This window comes from Cyprinodon tularosa, unplaced genomic scaffold (assembly GCF_016077235.1).
Source record: "Cyprinodon tularosa strain WSP-4 unplaced genomic scaffold, ASM1607723v1 ctg815, whole genome shotgun sequence".
Taxonomy (NCBI): domain Eukaryota; kingdom Metazoa; phylum Chordata; class Actinopteri; order Cyprinodontiformes; family Cyprinodontidae; genus Cyprinodon; species Cyprinodon tularosa.
Genome location: NW_024039580.1, coordinates 653,333 through 680,993, shown reverse-complemented (window position 1 = coordinate 680,993; position 27,661 = coordinate 653,333). Strand labels below are relative to the sequence as shown.

Below are 27,661 nucleotides of genomic sequence, written 5' to 3'. Positions count from 1 at the left end.
CATACTACAGAACATTTCAAAAGGCCGCTGACTTTTTCTAAGTGAAACCCTGTCAGAGCTCTCCTTAGATATCAGCCCAGTTACAGTTTGCCCTGCAAAAATAATCTGCTCTCTTGAAAATCTCAAACTCTCGCCACATTTCAGGCATCGAACATAAACATTTTTTTTGTGAAGAATCAACAACTAGTTTTAAGTGTAATTAAATATATTGGATATTTTTTAACTTTTTTAACAAATAAAAAACTGAAGGATGGGGTGTGCAAAATGAATCGGCCCCTTTTACTTTCAGTGCAGCAAACTCTCCCCAGAAGTTCAGTGAGGATCTCTGAATGATCCAATGTCGACCTAAATGATACTAAATAGAATCCACCTGTGTGTAATCAAGTCTCCCGATAAATGCACCTGCTCTGTGATCGCCTCAGAGGTCTGTTTAAAGTGCAGAGAGCATCATGAAGAACAAGGAACACATCAGACAGGTCCGAGACACTGTTGTTGAGAAGTTTAAAGCTGGATTTGGAAATAAAAAGATTTCCCAAGCTTTAAAAATCCCAAGGAGCACTGTGCAAGGAATGCACATTTTACCTTGCTGATTCTGATTCACATTTTACCAACTGATTCTGATTAAAACTAATTTTTGAAATAAATTATATTGTGTATTTTTTTACATAACATTTACCATTGCTAATGGCATACACAGTAATCTAGCGTACTTTAATTAAATAAATCAATTCAAGCTAAAATGTAAGAGTCTATAATTAGGTCATACTGAGCCTGATCTATTTGTACCATCTATTTGGGGGATATTTATTGCCACACTTTGGGCCACTTAATACCAATTTAGCATAAATTCAGTCAGTCTTTCATCTATACTATCTAGTTTGACTCCAAAATCCGACCGGAGTAGTTTTAGCTCTTCCAGCACTTCAGCTATGCTAGCCATATTAGCTTCTTCGCCGCACGTTGCACTCGATGTTGTTTTGATGGCTGTCTTGCGTCTTTTTGAAAATATTTCGCACTGTTTCACAGACAACGCTTTAGACATATCAGTGTCGTATCTTTCTAGCCTTACTTGCAGCTTTTACAAGGGTTTTAAAAGAATGTTTCGAACGCTGTCCTCGGAGTTCTTCACTGTACTGCCATCCCGGATCTCGGTCACGTGACCCCCCCCTATGTTACTATGTTACTTTTTAAGAGGCAAATTTCAGTGCCTATTTCATCAGAATTGCTGGACAAGTTTCGCACAAAATATTTGCACTAGTTAAAGCTGTATTTACATCCCTATATGAAGAGTGTTTATTGATTTCTCATAGATTGCACAGATTACATCTTGACTTGCACTATATTTGCCGTTGCATAATAGTTTTTGTTTCTAAAGACTTTAGAAATTATACAAATCTATTGTTTAGTATTGTTGTAATATTTTTTTTAAAACACAAGTTAGTTTCTGTGTGCTTTCTTTTTTCTTTTACTTTATTAGACCAGTCAAGATTTTAAAGTAATAAAACTGCACTAAGATACAGTTAGAATTTTTGTTTATTTTGACTCCAGTTACTTGAAAAATGTAACTAATTTGTAATTGTTTTACTCAGGAGTTATTGCATTGTTATACTCTTTGGTGTGTTTACAATATAGAAATTAAAAAAATAAGTTTGTTAGCACTGCTTTAATTCTCTAATTTTAATAAACTTGTTAATTTATTAAATTGTTCTCTTTTTTGCATGTAATTTAAGTTATGTTGGTCGTATCTAAAAAATTGTGATAAAATCGAGATCACAATAACAAAATAAAAAAATTGTGATATTTTATTTTTGCCATATCGCCCAGTCCTAATTCAAACTGATTTGCTTTCATTATCAATGCTGAGCGATTGCCTGCATTTTCGCTTTGTAATGAGAGGGTGTCAAAAAAAAAAAAAGAAAAATTTGGAAAGGCATTTCCAGGGAAGGCTAAATCTGCAGCCCACCACCAAGCAGGGAGTGAGAGAAAAAGTGCGATTGCAGGATAAATTAGAGAAGCGCAAAGATAGATTTAAGAAGTGGATTGCATTTCCAAACTCCACTACTGCTGCTAGTTTTGTTGCAAGGATGGAAAACCATCCACAGATCAAACAGGTAGCGCTTTGATGCAGGTATCTGAACTTTCTTCCATTTTTTCCCCAAATCCTAAAAATATTAATCAGACCAAGGAACGATGGTGACGGAGGATGTGGGATTTCGGGGTTAGAGAGCACAGCTCTGATGTCAATTCCTGCTTGGTTCCTCATGACTCAATAAACTCCTCCCAACAGAAACACGTCCACCATAGAAAGATTTCTTTATTGTGTTTCTATAATTTCATCAGTGCAAGAAAACTTCAACCGCGCAGTGAAGGTGGTGCTTTTGAGTTCGATATAAAATATCATTCTGGACGCAGCAATACCAATGCTAATGCACTCTCTCCCCAGCCAACAACAGGTACCAGCCTGGCAGAACTCTTGTCGTGCACCTCTGTCCCAGAGGTCCTTTGGTGTGCCCCATGTCCTGTTCCAGTGTCAGCAACTCAATCTGTGGTGGTTCTGCCATCTCATTCTTTGTCTGACCTTTGTGCTTTGCAGGAAGCTCAACCTCTCCTGGAGAACATTTAGGGCTTTTGGAAAAGGCAGGTTTATCCTACGCCTGAGGAAAGACGGCGATTTCCCAAACTGTCCTTTTTTCTTTTAAACAGTGGGGTCGTCTTGTGGAGACATATGGTGCGGTGTACCGTCAAGTACAACGGAGATCTTAGAGCTTGTTTTGCCATCAGTTCTTAAGCAGGATGTTGTGACCCAATTAGATCAAGAGCATGGACAGCAGGGTGTGGAGCACACCACCGAGTTGGTACGGTAGCGCTGTTACTGGCCTGGGATGTCTAATGACATTAAACAGTGGGTACAAGAGTGTCAACTTTCATGGGCAACCTGTTAGCTTCTTGGTCAAATGAGAATGTTGCCATTGATTTTACCATGTTGGATCCTTCACGAAATGGTCTGGAAAACGTTCTTGTAATTACCAATGTATTGAGTAAATACACCATTGCTGTCCCAACTCGGGATCAGAAAGCAGCCACTGTTGCCCAGGTTTTGCTGACTGAATGGTTCTTCAGATTTTGGGTTCCAAGCTGCATTTATTCAGATCAGGGTCGGAGTTTTGAGACTGCCTTAATTCAGCAGCATGGGGTTAAAAAGACATGCACTACCCCTTACTACCCTGCTGGAAACGGGCAGTGTGAGCGATTTGACAGCGCCAATGTCTAGGAAGCGAGATTGGGCTTCCTGTCTTCCACAAGTACTTTTCTGTTACAACACTACCCCTAATCAGAGCACAGGCAAGTCTCCTTTTTTTCATGTTTGGTCGTGAACCTATTTTTATTATTATAATTATTATTTTTTTTTTTTAAATAAATCTTTGTTTGCTTAAAAAAATCAACATAACCCTACTAAGTGTTTGTTTTTTTTCCATCTCAGATTTATAATGTAACACCTCTTGTCTATTTTCCTGTGACAAAAAACCCCGTTGATTATTTGTGAGTTCTCCTTTTAATCAAGCTGAATTTTAGAAACTTTCCCATCTCTGCAATATTCCAATTAAAGAAACTGTTAATTACTTAGGAATAACATTAAACAAAAACAGAACACTAGCTGTAAACAAAACATGGTCTCTACTAGGGGTGTGGGAAATAATCGTTTTGGCGATATATCGTGATATTCGGCTGCCCAATATAATATCGATCTTTCACTTCTTAGTATCGATTAAAAAAAAATAAAATGGTTACATAAAACATTGATGGGAAAATGGGCTACCTCTGCACCACCACTCTGGCAGAAAGCGCTGTGGAGCCCTTTAACTGTGCGTGCAGCACCAAATCTGTATTTGAGGCAGTCACAGTGGAAGAAAACCCCAAACAACATGGATAATAATACCTAATCAATATTTTCTGATGAAAATATACAGCACTTGCTGTTTTATCTCATCATTTGATTTTGATAGCTGGGGAAAATATGGCAATATATAGTGATACTGTAGTATCGTGATAATATCGTATCGTGACCCAAGTATCGCGACATGTATCGAATCGCAACACTCATGCCAATACTCACCTCTAGTCTCTACCCAGTAAGTATTTTCTAGTAAACAAGGTTAAAGAGGTTTCCTTTAAGATTATTCACCGCTGTTACCCAGTTCATTTTTTTATTTAAAAATAGAAAGGATATTGATACCACCTGCACTTTCTTTAAAGGTTTCTCTGAATCTGTCTCTCACCTGTTTCGGTCCTGTGAGTACGCCAGGCGTCTATGGCAAGGTATTTGTCACTTCATTCAGTAAAATATTTACGACAAATTAGAATTTTATTTTAAGGATCTTTTATTTGGAATAAACCAATATAGAAAATAACTCTCTGATTTCTTTTTATGTAATCTTTTGCCTCTATTGGCCAAATTTTATATCCATAAATGTAAAATTACTATGACTAAACCGTCATGTATCTCTTTTTTAAAGGAAGCAACAATTTATTTCTCTACATTATGCTCTTCCAAAAACAAAAAGGCTATTAAAACTTTATCTCAATGCTCTCAAAATATTTATGTAATCCCCTTATATGCTTCTATGTGTTCTATGTTTAGCTTTACTCGGTCACTTTACTATTTTAATGTTTATTCAGTTATTTTCTATTTCTAATTACTAGTTTTGTTCAAACGCCTGGCAACAGTTCTTTGGAAATTGTACTTATATGTAGTACTTATATTGTAGTACAAGAATTCTAAAAAACAAAACAAAAGAAAAGAAAAAAAACCCTTACATTGGCACTTCCTAAGACCACACCTACAACTCCGCCCACATAGAATGTTCAGCATAGACCTTCCCTTTGTGATGTCTCCGCCCCCATTCCATTGTGATGTCATAGTTAGAATAGAACAGCCCAGCCATAGCTCATTTGTGATTCCCAGTGGTGTGATCAACAGCTCCACGCATTTCAATTGGTGTAAACAGGATAACCTCTTTGGAAAAACATTTTAGAGATTCATTTTAATTCTTCAAAATATTCTTTAACATTTTTTTCTAAGAAGATATGGAAGATATGGAGAATAATAATTTTTTGGAATCCGAAACAAGCAAATACTACGTTGGAGAAAAACGTAGGCTCTTAGGCTTAGGAGGAACAGCAAGGATTTTGAAGTGTACAAAGCTAGAAACTGGAGAGATTGTTGCAATAAAAACATCAATAGATGACAATGAAGTCTTTATACTTAAGGAAAAAAAGGTCTTAAGAAAAATCAAGGCGCTCGGATCGGAAAACTACAACATAGTCAAGTTTTATGAAGATTTTCGCTATGAATCAACACAATTCCTTGTGTTTGAAAAGCTAGATATCGATTTAGAAAGTTTTACAGAAGAAATTGTCGGTGGTGGGCTACATTTGAGTGATATTCGTGTTATTGCTAAACAGGTTCTGGTTGCATTAAATTTTCTACATAGAAATGGAATGGCACATAGAGATCTCAAGCCTGACAACATAATGCTGGTAGACCGCTCGTCACTAAAAGTAAAATTAATCGATATGGGTTTCACTCAGGAGATAGAAACAATGGAAAATATTAGGTGTAATCCTCTGACTTACATACCTCCAGAGGAAATTTTGCTCATAAAGCCAGATGCAAGTTTAGATATGTGGTGTCTAGCCCTCACTTTGATCTATCTCTACATTGGAGAAGACCTGTTTCACTATAGAACCATGGAAGAAACATTGGCAGCAATTGTTAAAATGTTGGTTGAACCACATTGTAGTTATAAATGTTCCTCTTCTTGTCAAAATGATTTCAGGGATTATGATCCAGAGTTGAAGCTGAAGTCTTTGGATGACCTGCTGAAAATCCGACCACCAACACAAGACCCAATTGAAAGGGCGGATTTACTAAGTTTCATCGATCTTCTAAAACAAATGCTAGTTCCTACACCGCAGGAACGTATTACATCAGCAGCCGCACTTAAACACAGCTTTATTACAATGAACCATTTTTCTGACTTTATCAGCAACAGTTCTTATGATCTTGAGGCCTATGAGGCGATGATAAATTACACATTTGTGACTGCAAAAGGGTTGGGACCCAAACCATTATATCTCAAAGGAGTTATATCCAATTCTGATGAATCTTCGACCTGCAGCTCTGAACGCAAAGCTCCCAATTCTGACAACAGTTACAGTGTCACTTCAGGCAACAACGACCCACCCAAAGGGGATTTGTTTCATGCTAAGACTGGAAAAACCCCAGAAAGCTTGTCAGTGTACAGCAGGACCCTCTCTCCTCAAAGACAACCAGACATTTGCTCCGATTTATACCCAGAATCCCTTGCTGTGACACCCCAACCACCATCAGTTAGTGTCTCTGACCAGAAACAAGCATCACCACCAAGTTCCAGACATAAGGTGATAAACAAACAAGGCAATTGTGAGGAACTGCTCCTAAAAGGATCTGAAGACACCAAATCATCATTTCAAGATATCAACATCTTGCCAACCATTGATGATCCCTCACAGCTAGTTAAAGATAAAACCCAAAATAGTTGTTGGAGGAGAGTAAGAAAATTTTTCTCCAACATGAACTGGTGTTGCCTTCATTTCCCAAAAAGAAAATAATATCAGCAGCATTACTGGAAATTAAATAAAGTTCATGGATTAACTTAAGTTAATCCATTAATTCTGTCTCTTCCTCCCTACATCCCCTTATTCCTTTCTCCATTTATCCCCTCATCTCTCATCCCTACCTCCCTTCATCCCCTCACCCTTTCTCCCTTCACCCCTCATCCCTTCATCGCATAATCAACATTATTTATTTTTTATTTTATTTTAAGTTTTGCCCTATTCCTTTCCATGTGTGGGTTTTCTCTGGGTACTCCAGTTTCCTTCCCACCTAAAAAAAAAAAAAAATTCAAAATTATTATCAAACATTTTACTGAACATTTTATTGAAAAATTTTTTTTTTACTTAACTTAATTGAACAGAAATGCTAAATTAGTAGTACTTTTGTGAATTTATTTGAAAAGATTAAGATAAATGATGGGATTAAATGATAACTTGGAATATGTACCCTAGGTATATCCATGTATAAGAAAGAAATGTCTGAGTTATTTTGCATTTCAGAATTCAAAAGCTGTACTTTACATTTAACAAATAAGGATACTACAAAACTTCAACGCAAGAAAGAGAGTTGTTCTCCCATCCACAAACATTAACCTGCCTTTAGAATGGATATTTCTTTCATTTCCAATTCCTTGATTAAGTCTTGCATTGATAGATTGTCCCGTATTGTTAAGAGATCAGGCAACAGTTATGTACGAGATTAGATCTGGAGAGGTGGAAGTAAAGACATGCAGGTGAAGGCTTAATCTCTCTTTATTTCAAAAATAAGTATTAAAGAAATCTTACATTAGAACATTAAGTCCATTTCGTCGCTTATTTTTGCTTTGGCACCACAGCGCCACTTACAGGCCTGGCATACATTTTGCAGCGTTTTCATGCATTCGTGTGGACGATCACATTTATTTTACGTCTCCGTCTTTACGACAAACGTTTTGGAAAATATCAGCGTTTCGTGTTCGTTTTGACTTCGTGTGGACGGGGCCTTAGTAGAATCACATTTGAAAGACAAAGAAAGCAGTGAAGAAAGTCGTGGATACACTCTTATGTGTTTCTTTATTAGTTCTCTATTTATTGCTGAGATTATTAGTGTTTATTATGTTAAAGTTAAAACCTTAACTCAAACCTGGTGGGCCAGTCTTAATTTCAGCATGTGAGGGCAGGCCCTCCTTAAATCATACTGGCACCAACACTTACTCTCCGGTCGAAGCACCTACCTGTGACAGTAAATAACTAAAGGAGCTCAAGAAGCAATACAAAGTTAACTATTTAAATGATGCATGCAGTATACGCTCACCGGCCACTTTATTAGGTACCCCAAGCTAGTAACGGGTTGGACCCCTTTTGCCTTCAGAACTGCCTCAATTCTTCGAGGCATAGATTCAACAAGGTGCTGGAAGCATTCCTCAGGGAGTTTGGTCCATATTGACATGATGGCATCACACAGTTGCCGCAGATTTGTCGGCTGCACATCCATGATGCGAATCTCCCGTTCCACCACATCCCAAAGATGCTCTATTGGATTGAGATCTGGTTACTGTGGAGGCCATTTGAGTACAGTGAACTCATTGTCATGTTCAAGAAACCAGTCTGAGATGATTCCAGCTTTATGACATGGCGCATTATGCTGCTTAAAGTAGCCATCAGAAGTTGGGTACATTGTGGTAATAAAGGGGTGGACATGGTCAGCAACAATATCCAGGTAAGCTGTGGCGTTGCAACAATGCTCAATTGGTACCAAGGGGCCCAAAGAGTGCCAAGAAAATATTCCCCAGACCATGACACCACCACCACCAGCCTGAACCGTTGATACAAGGCAGGATGGATCCATGCTTTCATGTTGTAGACGCCAAATTCTAACCCTACCATCCGAATGTCGCAGCAGAAATCGAGACTCATCAGACCAGGCAACGTTTTTCCAATCTTATATTGTCCAATTTCGATGAGCTTGTGCAAATTGTAGCCTCAGTTTCCTGTTCTTAGCTGAAAGGAGTTGCACCCGGTGTGGTGGTCTTCTGCTGCTGTAGCCCATCTGCCTCAAAGTTCGACGTACTGTGCGTTCAGAGATGCTCTTCTGCCCACCTTGGTTTTAACGGGTGGTTATTTGAGTCACTGTTGCCCTTCTATCAGCTCGAACCAGTCTGGCCATTCTCCTCTGACCTCTGGCATCAACAAGGCATTTCCGCCCACAGAACTGCCGCTCACTGGATGTTTTTTCTTTTTCGGACCATTCTCTGTAAACCCTAGACATGGTTATGCGTGAAAATCCCAGTAGATCAGCAGTTTCTGAAATACTCAGACCAGCCCTTCTGGCACCAACAATCATGCCACGTTCAAAGTCACTCAAATCACCTTTCTTCCCCATACTGATGCTCAGTTTGAACTGCAGGAGATTGTCTTGACCATGTCTACATGCCTAAATGCACTGAGTTGCCGCCATGTGATTGGCTGCTTAGAAATTAAGTGTTAACGAGCAGTTGGACAGGTGTACCTAATAAAGTGGCCAGTGAGTGTATATAGCCCTTCCTTGTTATTCCTTTGTGACGGTTGGCATATGGTGTAATTTTCTATTACTTCAAACTGTAAAATCCTTGCAACGAAATAAATTAAAATAAAACTAAAATGTTTTCTTTAAACCAAACTACGATGTTCCTCTTATATTTGGCGAATTTATGTTCAAATATTTTGCAAAAATTTGTTGCGGTGCATGATGGGGTTTTGCATCTAAAGGCTAACGTTTCCAGTCTTACATGTATTGTTGCCAGGTTGGGATGTTTCCCAATCTGGCAGTTTAGGATGGCCGTCTATGGGTAAAAAATGTTTTTCTTTAGATTTATAGCCTAAGAGATCGTTTGGTTATCTAACATAACCCCAGTTCTTAGAATAATATGAGCGAGGTGTCTCGCTATGGGATGCAGCCTCCTGCAGCCCTGATAGAAGCATTTATCTCAATCTGCCAATCCTGTTTGGCTGGTGAAAGTGCTCGTCTTACGCCATGCCCCGTAGCTCCGACTACTAAAGCGTGTGCGGATCACGGCACTTCAATTCAACAAGCAAACCTCTTCTCGCCGCCCTGCAAGAAGGGTTGTCTGGTGAGACACCTCGCTCATATTATTCTAAGAAGTGGGGTTATGTTAGATAACCAAACGTTCTTTTTTATAACATTCACTCGGTGTCTCGCTATGGGATATGGTAGCTCCCATATTGCCAGAAGGCTTATCGAACAAGAAACCGGCCGACGGGGAAGGTCCACAAGTTCAGTTATGACTCAAGGACCGCACTGGCAACGCACGGTCCAGACACGTCAAGCATGTAGAACCGTACAAAAGTCAGAGGCGAGGACCAACTCGCCGCTGAACAAATGTCCTGAACGGACACTCCCCGAAATAAAGCCCAGGACGCAGCCATCCCGCGGGTAGAGTGTGCACGCAGACCCGCCGGGGGCTGCAGACCCCTGCTTCAATACGCCAAAGCTATAGCCTCCACCACCCAGTAGGCGAGGCGTTGCTTTGTGATCGGCTGTCCCTTACGGGGCTCCGCCCAGGAGACAAAGCGCTGATCACTCCTCCTGAAGCCCTGCGTCCTGTCCATATAAGAGCGCACGGCTCGAACAGGGCACAGCATGTGCGCTCGCTGTTCACTGGGGGAGGCGGAGAACACCGCTAGCTCAATCGGGGAACAAGAACCAACCACTTTAGGAACAAAGGCCGGGTTGGGCTTCAGAACCATACGCGTGTACTCCGGGTCGAACCGGGTACATGCGGGGTTCACAGAAAGCTCATGAATGTCGCTGACTCGTTTCGCAGAGGCCAGAGCCAGTAACAGCACTGTCTTGAGAGACAGCTTTAGGCTAGGCTGCTATTAGCCATAACTTTAGGCTAGGCTGCTTTTAGCTTAGCAGGCAGTAATCAAACATATATTTACCGCTAGCTTCTCTTCTTTGAGTTCGTCTCTCCCGCACAGTTGTTCGACTGCAGAGTCGCCATCGCGTCCAAGAGGAGTTGAAGGCGAGTTGAACGGGGGACGTCGTCCAGCCATGGATCACGTACCAGCAAAATCCAAACAAAGGAACTGGAGATAAAGTTCTTCTGAGTATAGCTCCTCCAATCACATACGAGATCATTGTTATACGGAAGGACTCGCAAGAACAGCTGCGTCATCATGTTTTTATTTTTGTTTGTTTTTTTTGCTTTATTGGCAATTCAGTGTAAAAATACAGAGTAATTCAAACATCAAACAAAGATACACAGCAGTTGGTGACATTATAACTTAAAAAAAAAATGAGACATTGTTGAGAAAATAAATGTTAAATAAGCTAGTCTTGATTCAAATGGCCTAAATTGTGGTTTTAAATCAGGGACTTATTCCGGCCTGTTGACCTTTGTTTTGCCTGTGGCTGCAGCGGATGGTTTGCTAGGATCGTTTAAACTGCCTTTTGTCTGTTTCGTAAAACAATATAGTGGAAGTTCTGGCTTTTCACACTCATCTGTGAGAGGCCGTAAACACTGCAGGGGTTTTAGGCTTCAGATAAGGGGTCAGAGATAGCTCCTGGATGGAGGAGCAAAGGTACGCCTTATTTGAATAAATTAAATACAAGAGGATAAAACTTTCTACACAGAAGTAACAAATCAGATTTGCTCTTGCAACTCTCCAAAGATCTCTTTGTACGTCTTTGCTTTCTTTCCTTCTCTCCATTTATGTCAGGTAAATTAATGTATGTCTCCGTTGTTCTGCAGTTTCTGGTGTAAGTTTGTGCATTGTCTTACTTCTAAGTTTATGCATTGTCTTATATTGGATTAAACTCTGTAATTCTGTGACGTCAACACGCATTGTTGTTTTCCTTGTGGCTACACGTGGCCGCAGAGAGGACCTGGGATCCAGAGGATAAGAGAGAGACAAACTTTTTTCCAAAGTTAACTTTATAGAAATTTCTTCCTTAACAACATATAATGTAAAAAAATAATAAAAATAAAACAAGGGAAACAAACATATAAATAAATAAACAAATAAATAAAATAAAAATAAAATAATAATAGCTAGGGGTTTACATTGAGTTTATGGTCTTTAACTTTTTGTAGCTTCCTGTCCTAAACAGTCTTTAAGGAAACATATTAGAAGATGCAATATTGTATATGCGAAAGAGGAGTTGCTGTAAAACAATGGTTTACCACAGATTTAAAACTAGTAATAGCATAAAGAAATATGAAAATTTTAAAACAGTCTTTAGACTTTTTATCAGCAATTACTTTGGGTAGCACAACTTGTGTTACAGAAAATAGCAGGCTTTGGAGATATGTTCTGGAGAGGCCGCTGACTTTTTCTAAGTTAAACCCTGTCAGAGCTCTCCTTAGATATCAGCCCAGTTACAGTTTGCCCTGCAAAAATAATCTGCTCTCTTGAAAATCTCCAACTCTTGCCACATTTCAGGCATCGAACATAAACATTTTTTAGTGAAAAATCAACAACTAGTTTTACCCAATCATGAAGTGTAATTAAATATATTGGATATTTTTAACTTTTTTAACAAATAAAAAACTGAAGATCGGGGTGTGCAAAATGAATCGGCCCCTTTTACTTTCAGTGCAGCAAACTCCCCCAGAAGTTCAGTGAGGATCTCTGAATGATCCAATGTCGACCTAAATGATACTAAATAGAATCCACCTGTGTGTAATCAAGTCTCCCGATAAATGCACCTGCTCTGTGATCGCCTCAGAGGTCTGTTTAAAGTGCAGAGAGCATCATGAAGAACAAGGAACACATCAGACAGGTCCGAGACACTGTTGTGGAGAAGTTTAAAGCTGGATTTGGAAATAAAAAGATTTCCCAAGCTTTAAAAATCCCAAGGAGCACTGTGCAAGGAATGCACATTTTATCTTGCTGATTCTGATTCACATTTTACCAACTGATTCTGATTAAAACTAATTTTTGAAATAAATTATATTGTGTATTTTTTTACATAACATTTGCCATTGCTAATGGCATACACAGTAATCTAGCGTACTTTAATTAAATAAATCAATTCAAGCTAAAATGTAAGAGTCTATAATAGGGCTCGGGATCCACGTTGCATTGTGGGACGTCGCAGCCATATTGACTGCTACGCAAATGTAAACATAGCTCTGATACAACGTTGTTGTTGAAAGAAGAGACAGAAGTAGAGAGAAAAAAGATGTTAAAATCCCGAAAAGGATCTGGAATTTACCGGGACACATTAAATAGAGAAGCCACGGTTGACAAAATCAGCATTATTAATCATTTGGATCCATATGAAGTTCCAAACAATGAGTGGAGCACCGATGAGTGAGCGCCTATACTTCAAAACAGTTCCCAAGCTACAAGTCATGTTCAGTTCATGAATGGATGGGTTCAGGAGCTGCAGATCATAAAGCCAGCAAACAGTGGGAACACAGTAATCCGTACGAAGGTAAGCTGTGATCAGACGGGCTCTGGAACCTGCTAGTTTAGCAACTGCTAACCGCTAATGCTAACAACCACTCACGCATGTAATGTACTTTTAACTAGCTGCTATGTGTTTCAAAGGTGTAGTTAGTAACGTTAACTGCCAACCCTTCCTAAACCCTCTGGGTTTCTCACGTATTTGAGCCTTTTCCCGCTGCCGTTTTTATTATTTTCCCGTAAAAGATACCAACTTTGAAGGAAAGAAACAATGTAGGCTATAAAATAAAACCGTGCATCTTTAACTTACCAGAATGAAAATGCAGGGAACACACTCTCAATGACATTGGAATACTGTGGAAAGTTATGTTCGGTCGTCTTACAGCCGTGATCCAAGCTAGCCGACGACTCTTTATCTCTGACGCTTGGTCTCCATGGTTACGCCTCCAGGCAGGAAAGCGGTGGAAAGTTAACCCATTTTCTATGTTTTTCCCATGGCGATCATGTGTTGAGCTGTTACAGCCCACAATACAGCAACGGTTTACCATGGTTGAAATCAAGTTAAGGTGAAAATAATCAAATTAAAACACGGCTGAGAGGGAGTACAGTACGCTGTAGTCATAGGCAGTAGTCTGAGCCGCGGTAAAAGAGGCATTCAACATGGCGGCGACTAAGGGTGTGCAAAATAATCGTCATGACAATGCATCGCGATTCTAATTTTTGTGATCTACTGCATCGATTCTTGAAGGCAAGAATCGATTATTTAAAAAAAGAAAAATGAACAAATAAAATCCATGAATGGTTGGCGCACATCAGCCAAATCAAGTGGAATACAACTTCCAGTCCAGCAGATGTCGCTGCGGATGTGTTGACGCCCGCTGCTTTGTGTCACAAGCATGTCCGGCCGCGGGATACTGAGACGAGACATATGAAATAAAACATGGAGGACACTGAGAAAATTCGCCCCGCGGCTCCATCCTATTTCAAGTCAGATGCTTGGATGCATTTTGGAATTAAAAACAAAGAAGGTAAAAATTAAATTGATATGATGCACGTAATTTGCAAAAGGGGAAATATAGAATTGAATGTTTTCATTTCATTGGTTTAAAGGAACACTGAGGCCATGTAAACGGCTCTGATTATCCTTATTTTGTTATTTTAAGTTTGATGAATCCTAAGATCTTTTTGTCAGTGTGTCCACGCCAGTAATAGTAATATTTCTGTCCAGTATTTGTTTCCATGGCAACACCTCCAAAAGTTTCCATAAATACAGCTATGTATGAATCCAGTTGCTTTCCGTTATGCATCAATTGAAGACACTATCCAGATCACACCCAGCCAGTCAGCCACTGGTAATGGCTGCATCTTTTTCTTACAGTGTTCGGTGAAAATATCGCAACGCATCGCAATATTTCAAGTATCGTGATGCATCGTGATAGAATCGCATCGTGGCATGTGAATCGTGATTCGAATCGAATCGTGACTTCTTTGCCAATACCCACCTCTAGCGGCGACTCAAAGTGCTTACGTCATGACGACCAAGCCCTATTAGGTCATACTGAGCCTGATCTATTTGTACCATCTATTTGGGGGATATTTATTGCCACACTTTGGGCCACTTAATACCAATTTAGCATCAAATAAATGACGCTGCCTACCTCAGCATTGTTGCTGACCTTATGTCCTTATGACCACAGTGTACCAATCTTCTGATGGCTACTTCCAGCAGGATAATGCGCCATGTTATAAAGTGGATCATCCCAGACTCATTTCTTGAAACTTTTCCACTTAAGTAATTGTGAATTGAGCATATTGACAGACAACATTTTATTTTTTTATCTTAAATGCAGTTTTTTTTTAAATAATTACTGCTCTAAATGTATTGCTCTGTCAGCTAAAGATCTGTTTTGGTCTCTATACTTTAATTAAATAAATCAATTCAAGCTAAAATGTAAGAGTCTATACTGAGCCTGATCTCTTTGTATCAGAGATTTTCTTACGTTTTAGAAAAATGTCACTTGGTGTAAAACCCCCCCTGCAACCCTGATTTGCATTTGTATAGCTCACAGCATTTTCATTTACATGTTAAAGCCTCCCCTAGAATTCCATGGGGGGGAGGCATGGGGGGAACACTGCCTAAGAAAGTCCACGTCAATTTCTGAAAATTTACGGGAGTTTTTGGCGAAGCCTGCAAATTACCATAAACTGCCGTTAACCTGAACTTCCACGACAATCTACAGTGCCGCATATTGACGAAAATCCCACTTTTCATGCAGTACCTTTTGCTGCCCGACGCACCACATCAACCAATCAAAGAAGCTGATCTGGCAGGGAGACAGACAGCACTGCTGATGCAGATCACTATGATCACTCCTCTGAAACAGTTTATTTATGCCTAAATTAGCTTAAAATGTTGAAACCTGCTGGTTAAATATGTTCGATTTTATTATTGTGGTGCCTGCAGTTTGGATTGCATACGTGAAAATTGCTAAAATCTAATTTCAGCCTCCCCAAGCCATGGGCTGCTGTTGAACTGGATTCCTAGTGACAGCGCACCGCCAGTGTACGCGGGTCTGAGCGGCTCCAACAGCGAAAAAATAGGCAAAATGGTAATCTGGATGAACTGACTACAATTTTCAGCTGGACTTTCTCACTTAAAAACATGTTAAAACTACTTTTTACCCACTGATCATAGCAAATATAGCATCCATTGTTACAGGCAAAGAAAGGATAGGGTAGCTCTGCCCAACGCGCATCAGACCCACTTTTCAACCGCTCAGCCAGAGCAGCAAAGATGCTTCATCTGCGCATCAGAACTAAACTTGTACAAGCATCAAAAGTAAAGCAGCACATGCATTTTTTCTGCTTCTACTGTTTGTGGTGTGAACGTAGCATTAGGAGGAGAGCAGCTTGAACAGAAACCCTTTACATCTCAGCGTCATCAGGAATTCATTGCTACCTTTTGCAAAAGCTCTCTGAAAGTATTTATTGCAAGAAGGGATTCATGCCTCTCACACTCACCATCATTGTGCATTGTCTTAAAAAGACCTCCCGTTAAAACTGGATTGAAAGCCTGGAGGGGTGAAGGGCAGGAGGGGGTGCTGTAAATCAGTCGCAGGGACTCTGGAGGTCACTCATAACTCTAGCACTGCTCTTCAGCTCCTCAGACATCCATCGGCTTCTCAGATGGATGCTTTTCTCTAGACAACTGCCAGAATAACAGCCCGGGCATCAGCTCCTGGTCAGATTTATAAATATTTTGCTGTCCTGTGGTTATCCATGCCCACACCTTGAATCTGTGTCTGTATATGAGCAACAGAGGGTTTAATTCATTGCTGCCAAAGTTGCAAACTGATCTTGTTTTGTGCTTTCACAATGTGAAGGTCTCTGCTTGTGTTTAAATACCTGCAAGGCTAAAGAGGTCAACTGGGATGATATTCATTTACAAACAAATGTGAGAATCTTGCAGCTGGATAGCAGTGTTATCCATGTGTTTGCAACAGAAACGTTTAGTAAGGGATTCTTTTAACGGGAAAATAGATTTGAATGCTGGTTTCTAAACTATTCAGCTTTCAACCTATTTAGTAAATGCTCAGGGTTGTAACCCTCTATCGTAGATTTAAATGTAACAATTATTCAATAAATCTAGGATACAGACTTCCAGGGCTAAAGGTAAGAATATACTAGGATAAAATTGAGAGATTAACATTTTTATGGGAAATTTTGGCTTTTTTAATTTTTTTTATTTTTACAACTCAAGCAACATAAGGCCGTAAATTTACAAAAATTAGCCAATATGCCAATTCTAGTGTTGCAACACAATTTCCCCCCGATACATCAACAAAGATGATACATTGTCAGCTTTAAGATAGTATATCTTTGTAAAACCCTCCAAGATCTCGAAGTTCTGCTGCAGCTGCTGCAGAGCAGCAGAACAATGGGCTGCTGGCCAAAAGCACGACCAGCAAGCCATTACCTGAAAATAAAGCTACGTTCACACCTAAAGCAACAAAGGCAGCACGAGCAGCTAGTTTCCATGCAAAGTCAACGGTTGACGTGCTACAAGGTGCAGCAAAAGGTCCCACAGTGCGTCTGAGTAGCAGGAGCAGCGCAACGCGCTTACAACGCAGCTGCTGCTCGAGTTGGAAAAATGTAACTTTTGCTACTTGACACGCCACATCAACTAATTAGAGAAGCTGATCTGGGAGCTGGCAGGGAGACGGACACATCGCTGATGATGCAGAGCGTTATGATCACTCCTCTGAAACTGTTTATTAATGCATAAATTTACTTAAAATGCTGAAATCTGCCGGCAAAACATGTTTGCTTTTATAATCCTGGTGCCTGCAGCCCACCATATTTTGCTTTCACAAGTGGAGAAGTACGGCTATCGCCATAGCGTTCCGCTTGATTTATACATATAAATGGCTTTATTATAATTCACGCAGGGAATGTTACAGATTTTATGGACACTGAAATGTAAATAGAACAGGAAAGGAAAAGAAAAGGAGAAAAGGTGAAAGAAAGGGGAGATAATAAAACATCTTCAGTCAGCTTCATCACCTGCAAAGAGAAGAACAGCACAACCAACCAATATAGTATAACAGATAAAATAAAGTAACACCTTGATACTATCGCTGAAGTATAAGCAGTATAAGCAGTATTATTTAATCTGACATAAATACTGTGGTAGCTGAAGACAACAATATGGGCTTTCTGTATGGAAGTGAATCTCTAAGTACCTGGAGCCAAGTACCTGTAGTTGTTTGTGAGAGTGAACTTGTGCATGTAGAGTTTATCCAAAGGAAAAGTGCTCAGTAGTGGTTGTGAAGAGCCGAAGACGTGCCCCTCCAGAGTACCGAGGCGAGCATTGGGGGACCCAAAGCCCCAGATGCCCAAAGGGATCCAAAGAGTAAAGGCGCCCAGAAGGGGCCGTCCCAGGAAATGTGACTCCCCCACCAAGGCAGGAGGAGAGACGACCCCGAGGAAAACCCCCAGCCACCGCAATGCTGGAGCCCCCAGGAGCCGCGGGGACGGGGATACAACCTCTTCAACTTTCCACTCCGAACCTTTGGCAGGGTTAGGAACCCCATCCATGACAATGGACTAACTCGGAGCTCATCGTAACACGTTAGCTCTAAAATAAGATGGTTTAGCCCTTATGCTAGCAATACACCGCTCTCCAAAAACCAAGCCCATCTGTATCTGTTAACTTGGCCGACACAAAGCTCTCCATCTGATAATTAAAACAGAGTAGCCGAGGCGATTGCAATAGTGAAACACCGAGCAAAGTAAGAAAAAGAAACAGCAGTTAATTTTATTTTTTATTCTTTTTGTTAATCTCAATCAATTTTTGACATTTTTGGTTTTTAGATGTCAAAATGAAATGTGTAGCAGTCCCCATGGTGCAGTCCTTTAAACCTGTAACTGCGGGGCCCAGGTTTAAATCCTGGTTCCATCTGGTGTAAAACTGTCTGATGAGCAAATCCTGATGACTTTCTGTTCTCACCTCTGAATAGTGGAGCAGCCTAAAGGACAAACCTACACATGGTATTTATGAGAAAAATAAACTAATAAAAGGTTAGGTAAAGGAATATCAGTTCACCTTAAAGGAATAGTACACCCAAAACATGATTAGCCTTCATTTTCTACTCACCCCCATGCTGAACAACACCCTGGAGTACTTTTTTGATATCTCAAATGCATCTGGAGATCTGGGAGGCTTCTTGCTGTCTGCTGACATTCAAATAATGGAGGTCCCCAGCGCCCCAGGCAGAAAGGTCCATAAAAGAAAGCGCGCACCTGCGCGTTCACGACGCTACGGAAGCCGGCAGACCAAACCAGATGAAAGTACGCATTCAGCGTCTGCTCTGCCAATAATGCAAGTGTAGAAGAAGAAATGTGCTGTTTACCTGTGCAAAGAAAGAAACAACGAAAGAAAAATGTCTGAGGACGTCAGTGTTGAGGAAGAGCATGAGTTCTTTGCTGAGCTGAATGCGCACTTTCGTCTGGGTTGGTCTGCCGCGGTTTCCGTAGCGTCGTGAACGCGCTTTCAGGAAATCCTATACACTACTGTTTATGCTCTAAAAACATTCTAAATGACTTCGTTTCGAGTAAATTCTGGATGCTACCCACTCAGGACACTTGGAATACATTGGACGAGCAGTATGGAGGAATATTGAAACGTTTTTTGTGGACTTTTATGGACCTTTCTGTCTCGGGCACCATAGACCTCCATTATTTGAATGTCAGCAGACAGCAAGAAGCCTCCCAGATCTCCAGATGCATTTGAGATATCAAAAAAGTACTCCAGAGTGTTGTTCAGCATGGGGGTGAGTAGAAAATGAAGGCTAATCATGTTTTGGGTGTACAATTCCTTTAAGAAAGGACAAATATTTTCAGTAATTAAATCTTTTTAGGACTTTGTGGAGATCAGATCTATCATGTTCTCAAGTAAAACGATGAGGTTAATGATAAAGACTGACCTATTGGCCGACCAATATTTTTGCCCAATATTAAAATATTTCTTCTATATTTATCGGCCGATACATGACTATACCAAATACCAGTTACAATATATATTAGATATTAGCGGATTAGAGCGCTTGGCAGCCACACCTTGAGATCAGGTAAGACGCACACATTGCTGCTCAATGGTTTTGCTATGCATTGTTAATGTTTTTTTGTTAATAAAGGTTTCCTTTTTTTTGAATGAAACATATAATGGGGAGTGTTTGCCTAGTGGATAGAGCAGTGTGCTTGTGCTCTGAGAAGGTTGCAAGTACCCAGCTTGATCCCCACAGCCTGAACTTTGGGTTCCTGAGCAAAACCTTAACCCCACACTGCTCCCCGGGTACGACACAATGGCAGCCCACTGCTTCCCAAAGGGGATGGGTCAAGTGCAGAGAGTAAATTTCCCCATTGTGGGATAATAAAGGGATTTACATTACATAACATGAATCATCATTGTTTGTATCTTTTCATTGAAATGGAGGAAGAAAAAGCTAAAAAATGGCTTCAAAAATCAACCCAAAGAAATATCATGGATCAGTTAGATGTCAGAATAATTGGTATCCACATCATCCCTAAAAAAAGAAAACTATCGGTTGATTTCTACTCTGGATCGCTTCATGTTTCTGCTCCAACATGCTCCTCTGCTCAGGAAATACTTCTCTTGCAAATACTATTAAGGCTTTGCTCCAGAATGTGCAGTGGCGCCCTCTACTGGACAGCAGCAACACAACATTGAAAGAAATTCCTTCTAGTCAGACCTTAGCCGTTAATCATAGAGAAAAAAATGTGATCTAATAAATCTTTAATAGACAATTAATCAGAATTCAGTTTATAATATACATTCCTGATATTGTCCCATTTATTGCTGGTAAACAAAGATGGCTGTGCGCTCCGCATCGACTATTGAAAGCTTTTTAAGCTAAGCTAGCATAAGCCATGAGAAATGGAACGCCAAGAAATGGAAACAAGCTTACACACATGTACATCTGTTATATATCAGTATGACATTAGAAAGCCGCCATAAAGGAGATTAGCTAAACGCTCTTATTCCCGAACCAATGTTGTTTTGTTTTGTCCATGTTTTGTTCATTCAGACAATGGCGTTTTATTCAGGCTGCCTGTCGCCCTTCTCCTGGTTTAAGCTCTCCAGGAGGTAAACGATGGAAACAACAGAACTGTGTCTACAGTAGGGGTGTGGGAAATAATCGTTTTGGCGAGATATCGTTATATTCAGCTGCCCAATATAATATCGATTTTTCACTTCTTAGTATCGATTAAACAAAAATAAAAATGGTTACATAAAACATTGATGGGAAACTGGGCTACCTCTGCACCACCACTCTGGCAGAAAGCGCTGTGGAGCCCTTTTACTGTGTGTGCAGCACCAAATCTGTATTTGAGGCAGTCACAGTGGAAGAAAACCCCAAACAACATGGATAATAATACCTAATCAATATTTTCTGATGAAAATATACAGCACTTGCTGTTTTATCTCATCATTTGATTTTGATAGCAGGGGAAAATATGGCAATATATAGTGATACTGCAATATCGTGATAATATCGTATCGTGACCCAAGTATAGCGACATGTATCGAATCGCAACACTCATGCCAATACTCACCTCTAGTCTACAGTGCTGTATTTTAAAGCTAACTCCTATACATATTAGATATCATATTAATAGAAGAGAGGGTTAACAATCAGTACTGCCTGCCCTGAAAAAAAAAAAATGTATGTTTAAATAATAGTAGGGTTGGTTCTGCTGCCATGCTGTGAGTGCAGGTTCCTAACGCCATAATGTGTAAATGAGACTGTATAGTAGCTAGTCAGGTAGTCATTAGCCCTTAGAGTAACTTAATGATGTCTCCTACTGATCAACCACTTAATGATAGCAGTTTGATTTCTTATTAATCTCTTAGTGCTTCCACATCCTGATGAGATCTGGCTCTGATTGGACAACCAGCCGGCCATTTGGGCCACTTATTCTCCTTAGCCTTTCAGACACAGCGATGGCAAGCAGGAACTCTCAGAATCAATTTTTGAATATTGTATCTTAATGTCCAATTAGTGTTCTGGATTCCCTTTTTATTTTTAAGTGGTTTGCCAACCGAGCCAAACACCCAGCTCTGTACAGTTTGTCCTTGGCATATGGGCCAGTAGAAATTCAGCCAGTCACCTTGCATCTGAGCGCCTCTGTCATGGTGTGTTTTATTGGTAATAATAGTAATGCGGGTCTCAGAAAGCTGCAGTGCTCCTGGTCTTCTTCTGTGGTGGTTTGGCTCCCAGGCTACTCTAAGGAGAAGGGTTTGAGGAGGGGTCTGGATGGCACGAAAAGAAAACCTAAGACAGTCCGATCGGTGTTGGCTGTCATCGGGCTACGCTGCTGGAGGCCCATTCAGCTTCTTCTGACCTAGTTCTGGATTCCAGCTCGGTCCGTCTCTCTTATCTGCTACCTTCCACAGGAACAGATATCATACACTTTTATTTTTGTTCACTGAATTAGCTGAGGAAGGCAACTTTCATCTTTTTTATCCTATCTTTCAAAGACTAAATCTCTGTAAACTCAGCTATATTATAGAGATTGCTGATATATTGGCCAGTTTATATATCTGTATTGGTCAATTTTAGACCTACTGGTTTTCTATTTGAGGACCATTCATTTGCAGTGTCAGTGTTTGACACATCGCCATCAAAGCGGCAACTTGGAAGCAATATTTGGGAGGTTATTGGCCCACCGGTGACTATTTAAAATAAATGTTGTTTTCCACACATCGGTTTGTTCTAAATGGGACAGTAACTGACCGGAGAACACAGAGGGTCGACTGTCCGTCTCCAGCACAGCCTGAGGAGGAGAGCAGCTCAGCCTGGCACCCTTTCTTCTCTTGGCTCCTAACCCCTCCAGCGTCTCTTCTCATCAGCGTCTCTGTGTCAAAGCTTATCTCCTACTGGCTTGCTCTTTATCCTTTTTCCTTAACGTTTCTGTCGTCTGTAGCCTTTTAGGCTGTAAGACGAAGGGAAAGAAAGGAATGTGCAGAAAATAGAAAACAAAATACTTGCATGTTGTCTTTAAAATTAACACGTTTCCTGTAAAATCCAGGAGTTCTTTCCAGGATTTAATGGGAAACTGTTACATGCAGTAAAGAAAGATTTTGATCATTTACAAATGGCTCTATTGTCCTCCAAGGATCTGCAGCATTGGCTAATTTCTGCTAAAACAGGATCTTTTCTTGAAATCCTGAGCATGTAAGATCACATCGTAGTCAAAGCTCCTTCCTCCATTTAATTCACCTTATTCAGCTTCTGCAGCTGAATGAATGCCTGCTTTACACAGGCTTCAGTCTGAAGTGCTCAGAATGCTGCTTTAATGTGACCCTGCAGATGATCAAACATTGATTATAAATCTGTAATCAGCATCCAGTAGAGCCGCTGGTTTGGCTCCAAAGCTGCAGGCCGGAGCTTTGGCTGCTCCTCAGAGGGACGACCGCCTTTAATGCACCTGTTTTCCTGTCCTGCTTTGTTTTTCTGTCAGATGATGAAACATGCATGGGACAGCTACAGACAATACGGCTGGGGCCACAACGAGCTGAAGCCCCTCGCTAAGAAAGGACATTCAACAAATATCTTTGGTAAGTCCAACTCTCCCGCTGCCATGGAGCCTGCTGGCACTTTGCCCGCATGGTTGTACATCCCACACGCATGACTGCACACACTCTGTCTTGTTAGCAATCACACACACACAGGCAGTTATTTTTCTTTTATGTGCAAGGTTATGTGAAAATGCCTGCAGCAGGATTTACATCATTTTAGATGGTGTTTGTGAAAAGAAGGAACCAAGACCAGTGGAAATCTCTGTCTTGTAGGGTTGGGAAATGAAGGTAGGGTTAGGCGCTAGATTGCTTTATTTTGTGAGTGACAATTCTTGCAAATTTTTTAGTTAATATTAATGCATTGTAATTGATGGTGCAAAACCAACTGTTTCAAAAGTGTAAAAATAAAAAACCCAAACTACTTTTTCCCGACTTTTAAAATGCTGTGTTGTGAAAAGCTAACTCTAAACATGATCCGAACACCTTTATTTGAATCTGCTTATCAATTTTCCCAAGCTAAATGAAAACGTCTTTAATGAAAACGTTTTCTATATTACAGCGTCGGCCATTCCGCTGTAAATTCTTGCTGTTGTGATGAATTTTGGCAAATAAGCTATTTTCTTAAAAGGTGTTTGAGCAGCCACTGGTTAGCGTGAAAGTTTTTAGAGTTACACTGAAATTAGGCCGTTACTCCAAACTTAAGTGAGCATAACGACCGGGGAAATGGTCAAATGTTCACCTTCCTAATGGCACTTAGATGTGAAAAAAAAACTGTTCACTGTGTCAGCAACTTGGACTCACCCTGAGCGCTCGCAGGCAGCTGAACTACCGGCCATCAGCAGTTGGAGAGCAGCCTTAGAAGGCAGGGATGGAGGGACCAGCTTTGAAATGGATTCCCAAACAATGCAGGAGGATCAGAGCAACGTCTCACTAGGTCAGTCTGAACTGTAAAATCGGGGTATTTCCCTCAAACACCAAACCATCACAGCCTCAAACACATATTGCTGCAACGGTAGCTGCTATGTGTCCAAAAGCCTTGACAAATTAAGTGCTGGTTATACTCCCGCCGCAGTGTGTCGCAGGTATGACGCAAATATTTTTGATTTATGCTCCATATTGAAGCGTGGTCTGCACTATGTTATTCCATGTCACAACGCAAGAGGGACAATCAAGAACTAGCTTGGATTGTGGATGTCTGTGTGTCTGTTTGATGAGCTTGTTCGCCATCTGCAACCCGTAATCCAACGCTGGATGACGCATAGTTCATCTATGAGTGTTCCTTAAAGACTTACCGTGGTGCGGCGTGTTTTTGCTTCAGGTGCAAACCAACAGACCGTCGCACAGAGCTACAAACTAACTTCCTTTATGGTGTCTGGGATAGTGTCTGAGGTGTGCCAGGCATTGTTGACGGCACTACAGCCAGAGTTTCGGCCATTAGGTACCAAACAGGTACTACGTCTAGTGTGGAGTAGATGTAGAATTGACCAATCACAGGCCTCCTGTCTGCAGCACTGTCTGTGGTCACCTGCAATTTTGGAGAGGTGCACCAGAGTGTCTGCGAAAAGGTGGGGGTGGGGGGGTTATCTGCAATAACTGCGACACACATGCAGATGACCCATTTTCTGAGCATAAACCAGCCTTTAAATATAACTATGTCATCTGATACTTCTGGAGTATAAACTCAGCTGAAGAGGTCTGTGATTTTTTTAATGTTCAAACTGCATCACATTACTAGTTTTTGCATTTACTGTGACCAACAATAAAAAACATTGACCGGATCTACCATTATGCTTTCTACGGTAATGAGAAACACAGTCTATTTAAAACCAATGGAAATGGTTAGCTTCACGCTAATTTAGGGAGTTTAGTTTACTTATACCCAGCATCCTTCATTAGCTCCTTCTTGTGCTGCTGCTGCAAATTCATGTTTCTCCATTGTGCTGCAGTCGTGCAGACTTTCAGCTGTTGGGTTAGCGTCTAATGATCCTCACCGCCGCCTATCAATCACACTGAGCTGCCAGAAGGGGAAACGCGCTGTTTGTCTGTACATTGGTGCTAGTTTATCCCTCAACAGTGTCTCAAGATGGTTCTTTGTACAGGTGCTGGTCATAAAATTAGAATATCATGAAAAAGTAGATTGATTTCAGTAATTCCATTTAAAAAGTGAAACTTGTATATTATATTCATACATTACATACAAACTCATATATTTCAGATGTTTATTTTGTTTAATGTTGATGATTACAAATGACAACAAATGAAAATCTCAAATTCATCATATCAGAAAATTAGAATATTGTGAAAAGGTTCAAAATTGATGGCCCCTGGTGCCACACTCTAATCAGCTAATTAACTCAAACCACCTGCAAAAGCCTTTAAATGGTCTTTCAGTCTAGTTCTATAGGCTACACAATCATGGGGAAGACTGCTGACTTGACAGTTGTCCAAAAGACGACCATCGACACCTTGCACAAGGAGGGCAAGACACAAAAGGTCATCGCTAAAGAGGCTGGCTGTTCACAGAGCTCAGTGTCCAAGCACATTAATAGAGAGGCGAAGGGAAGGAAAAGATGTGGTCGAAAAAAGTGTACAAGCAAGAGAGATAACCGCACCCTGGAGAGGATTGTGAAACAAAACCCCTTCAAAAATGTGGGGGAGATTCACAAAGAGTGGACTGCAGCTGGAGTGAGTGCTTCAAGAACCACCACACACAGACGTATGAAAGACATGGGTTTCTGCTGTCGCATTCCTTGTGTCAAGCCACTCTTGAACCACAGACAGCGTCAGAAGCGTCTTGCCTGGGCTAAAGAGAAACAGGACTGGACTGCTGGTGAGTGGTCCAAAGTCATGTTCTCTGATGAAAGTAAATTTTGCATTTCCTTTGGAAATCAAGGTCCCAGAGTCTGGAGGAAAAGAAGAGAGGCACTTCATCCACGTTGCTTGAAGTCCAGTGTAAAGTTTCCACAGTCAGTGATGGTTTGGGGTGCCATGTCATCTGCTGGTGTTGGTCCATTGTGTTTTCTGAGGTCCAGGGTCAACGCAGCCACATACCAGGAAGTTTTAGAGCACTTCTTGCTTCCTGCAGCTGACCAACTTTTTGGAGATGCAGATTTCATTTTCCAACAGGACTTGGCACCTGCACACAGTGCCAAAGCTACCAGTACCTGGTTGAAGGACCATGGTATCCCTGTTCTTAATTGGCCAGCAAACTCTCCTGACCTTAACCCCATAGAAAATCTATGGGGTATTGTGAAGAAGAAGATGCAATACACCAGACCCAACAATTCAGAAGAGCTAAAAGCCACTATTAGAGCAACCTGGGCTATCATAACACCTGAGCAGTGCCACAGACTGATCGACTCCATGCCACGCCGCATTGCTGCAGTAATACAGGCCAAAGGAGGCCCAACTAAATACTGAGTGCTGTACATGCTCATACTTTTCATGTTCATACTTTTCAGTGGGCCAACATTTCTATAAATCCTTTGTTTTTATTGGTCTTCAGTAATATTCTAATTTTCTGATATGATGAATTTGAGATTTTCATTTGTTGTCATTTGTAATCATCAAAATTAAACCAAATAAACATCTGAAATATATGAGTTTGTATGTAATGTATGAATATAATATACAAGTTTCACTTTTTAAATGGAATTACTGAAATCAATCTACTTTTTCATGATATTCTAATTTTATGACCAGCACCTGTAGATGGGGGATCAGCCTTATGTCAAAACTGATATAAAATTTTCCACTCATTAAAATGTTTCCCATTATTAGTGGAGGTAATAAAAAACATATAACGGATGTAATAGCACTCTTTTTTTTTAAAGGCAGTAAAAAAGAGAAATTATGACAAAATATCCCTTAAAGGGGAAATGGGAAATTTGTCTCAATATGGAGGACAGAGAAGTTATAGTGAGCTTAGGGCCCTGTCACACCTTGATGATTTAGCCAGCATATGCCTGATGTCTAAGAATCTTCTATAACGCTTCTATAACCTTTCTATGTATTTTTTTCAGTTTTGGGTGTATACATAGATAGGGCTGCAACTAACGATTATTTTAAAAATCGATGAATCGGCCGATTATTTTTTCGATTAATCGATGAATCGGACAAAAAAATTTTTTTATATTAACCTCTTTATTCCAAAATAAACATTTTAGACAGAACAAACAAGCCCACAAGTACAGGTTGCTCATTAACTGTACTGGTGCAATATGAAAAATAAATGTTTGTGTAAAAACTACGCAAACTTACATGAGAAATGTAGCTGTACATCCACAAAATATAGGCTACTTTGTTTCATAAAGCGCAAAAAGAGACAGGCATTTTTGTTTTTTAAAGCCCCTAAGGGGTTCAAACAATAGGTCCCCCCATTTCAACAAATGAGTTTTTTTAGACTAGAAGAGTTCTGCCTTTTAAGACAGGAAAGTATAGCAGTTAAAGTTGCTGCTTGAGAAAATACTGAACCATAGAGATAAAAATAGCCTGTGATTCAAATTATAAATT

General features: G+C 40.3%; 1 protein-coding gene across 1 annotated transcript in view; it reads left to right on the top strand.

Moving 5' to 3' along the window:
• Positions 1 to 27,661, top strand: part of man1a2 (mannosidase, alpha, class 1A, member 2) — a 154,113-nt gene that overhangs the window by 20,130 nt on the left and 106,322 nt on the right. Inside the window, exon 2 of the mRNA XM_038272044.1 lies at positions 23,092 to 23,188. Within this exon, the coding sequence (XP_038127972.1) occupies positions 23,092 to 23,188 (97 nt within the window). The remainder of the gene's footprint in view (positions 1 to 23,091; positions 23,189 to 27,661) is intronic.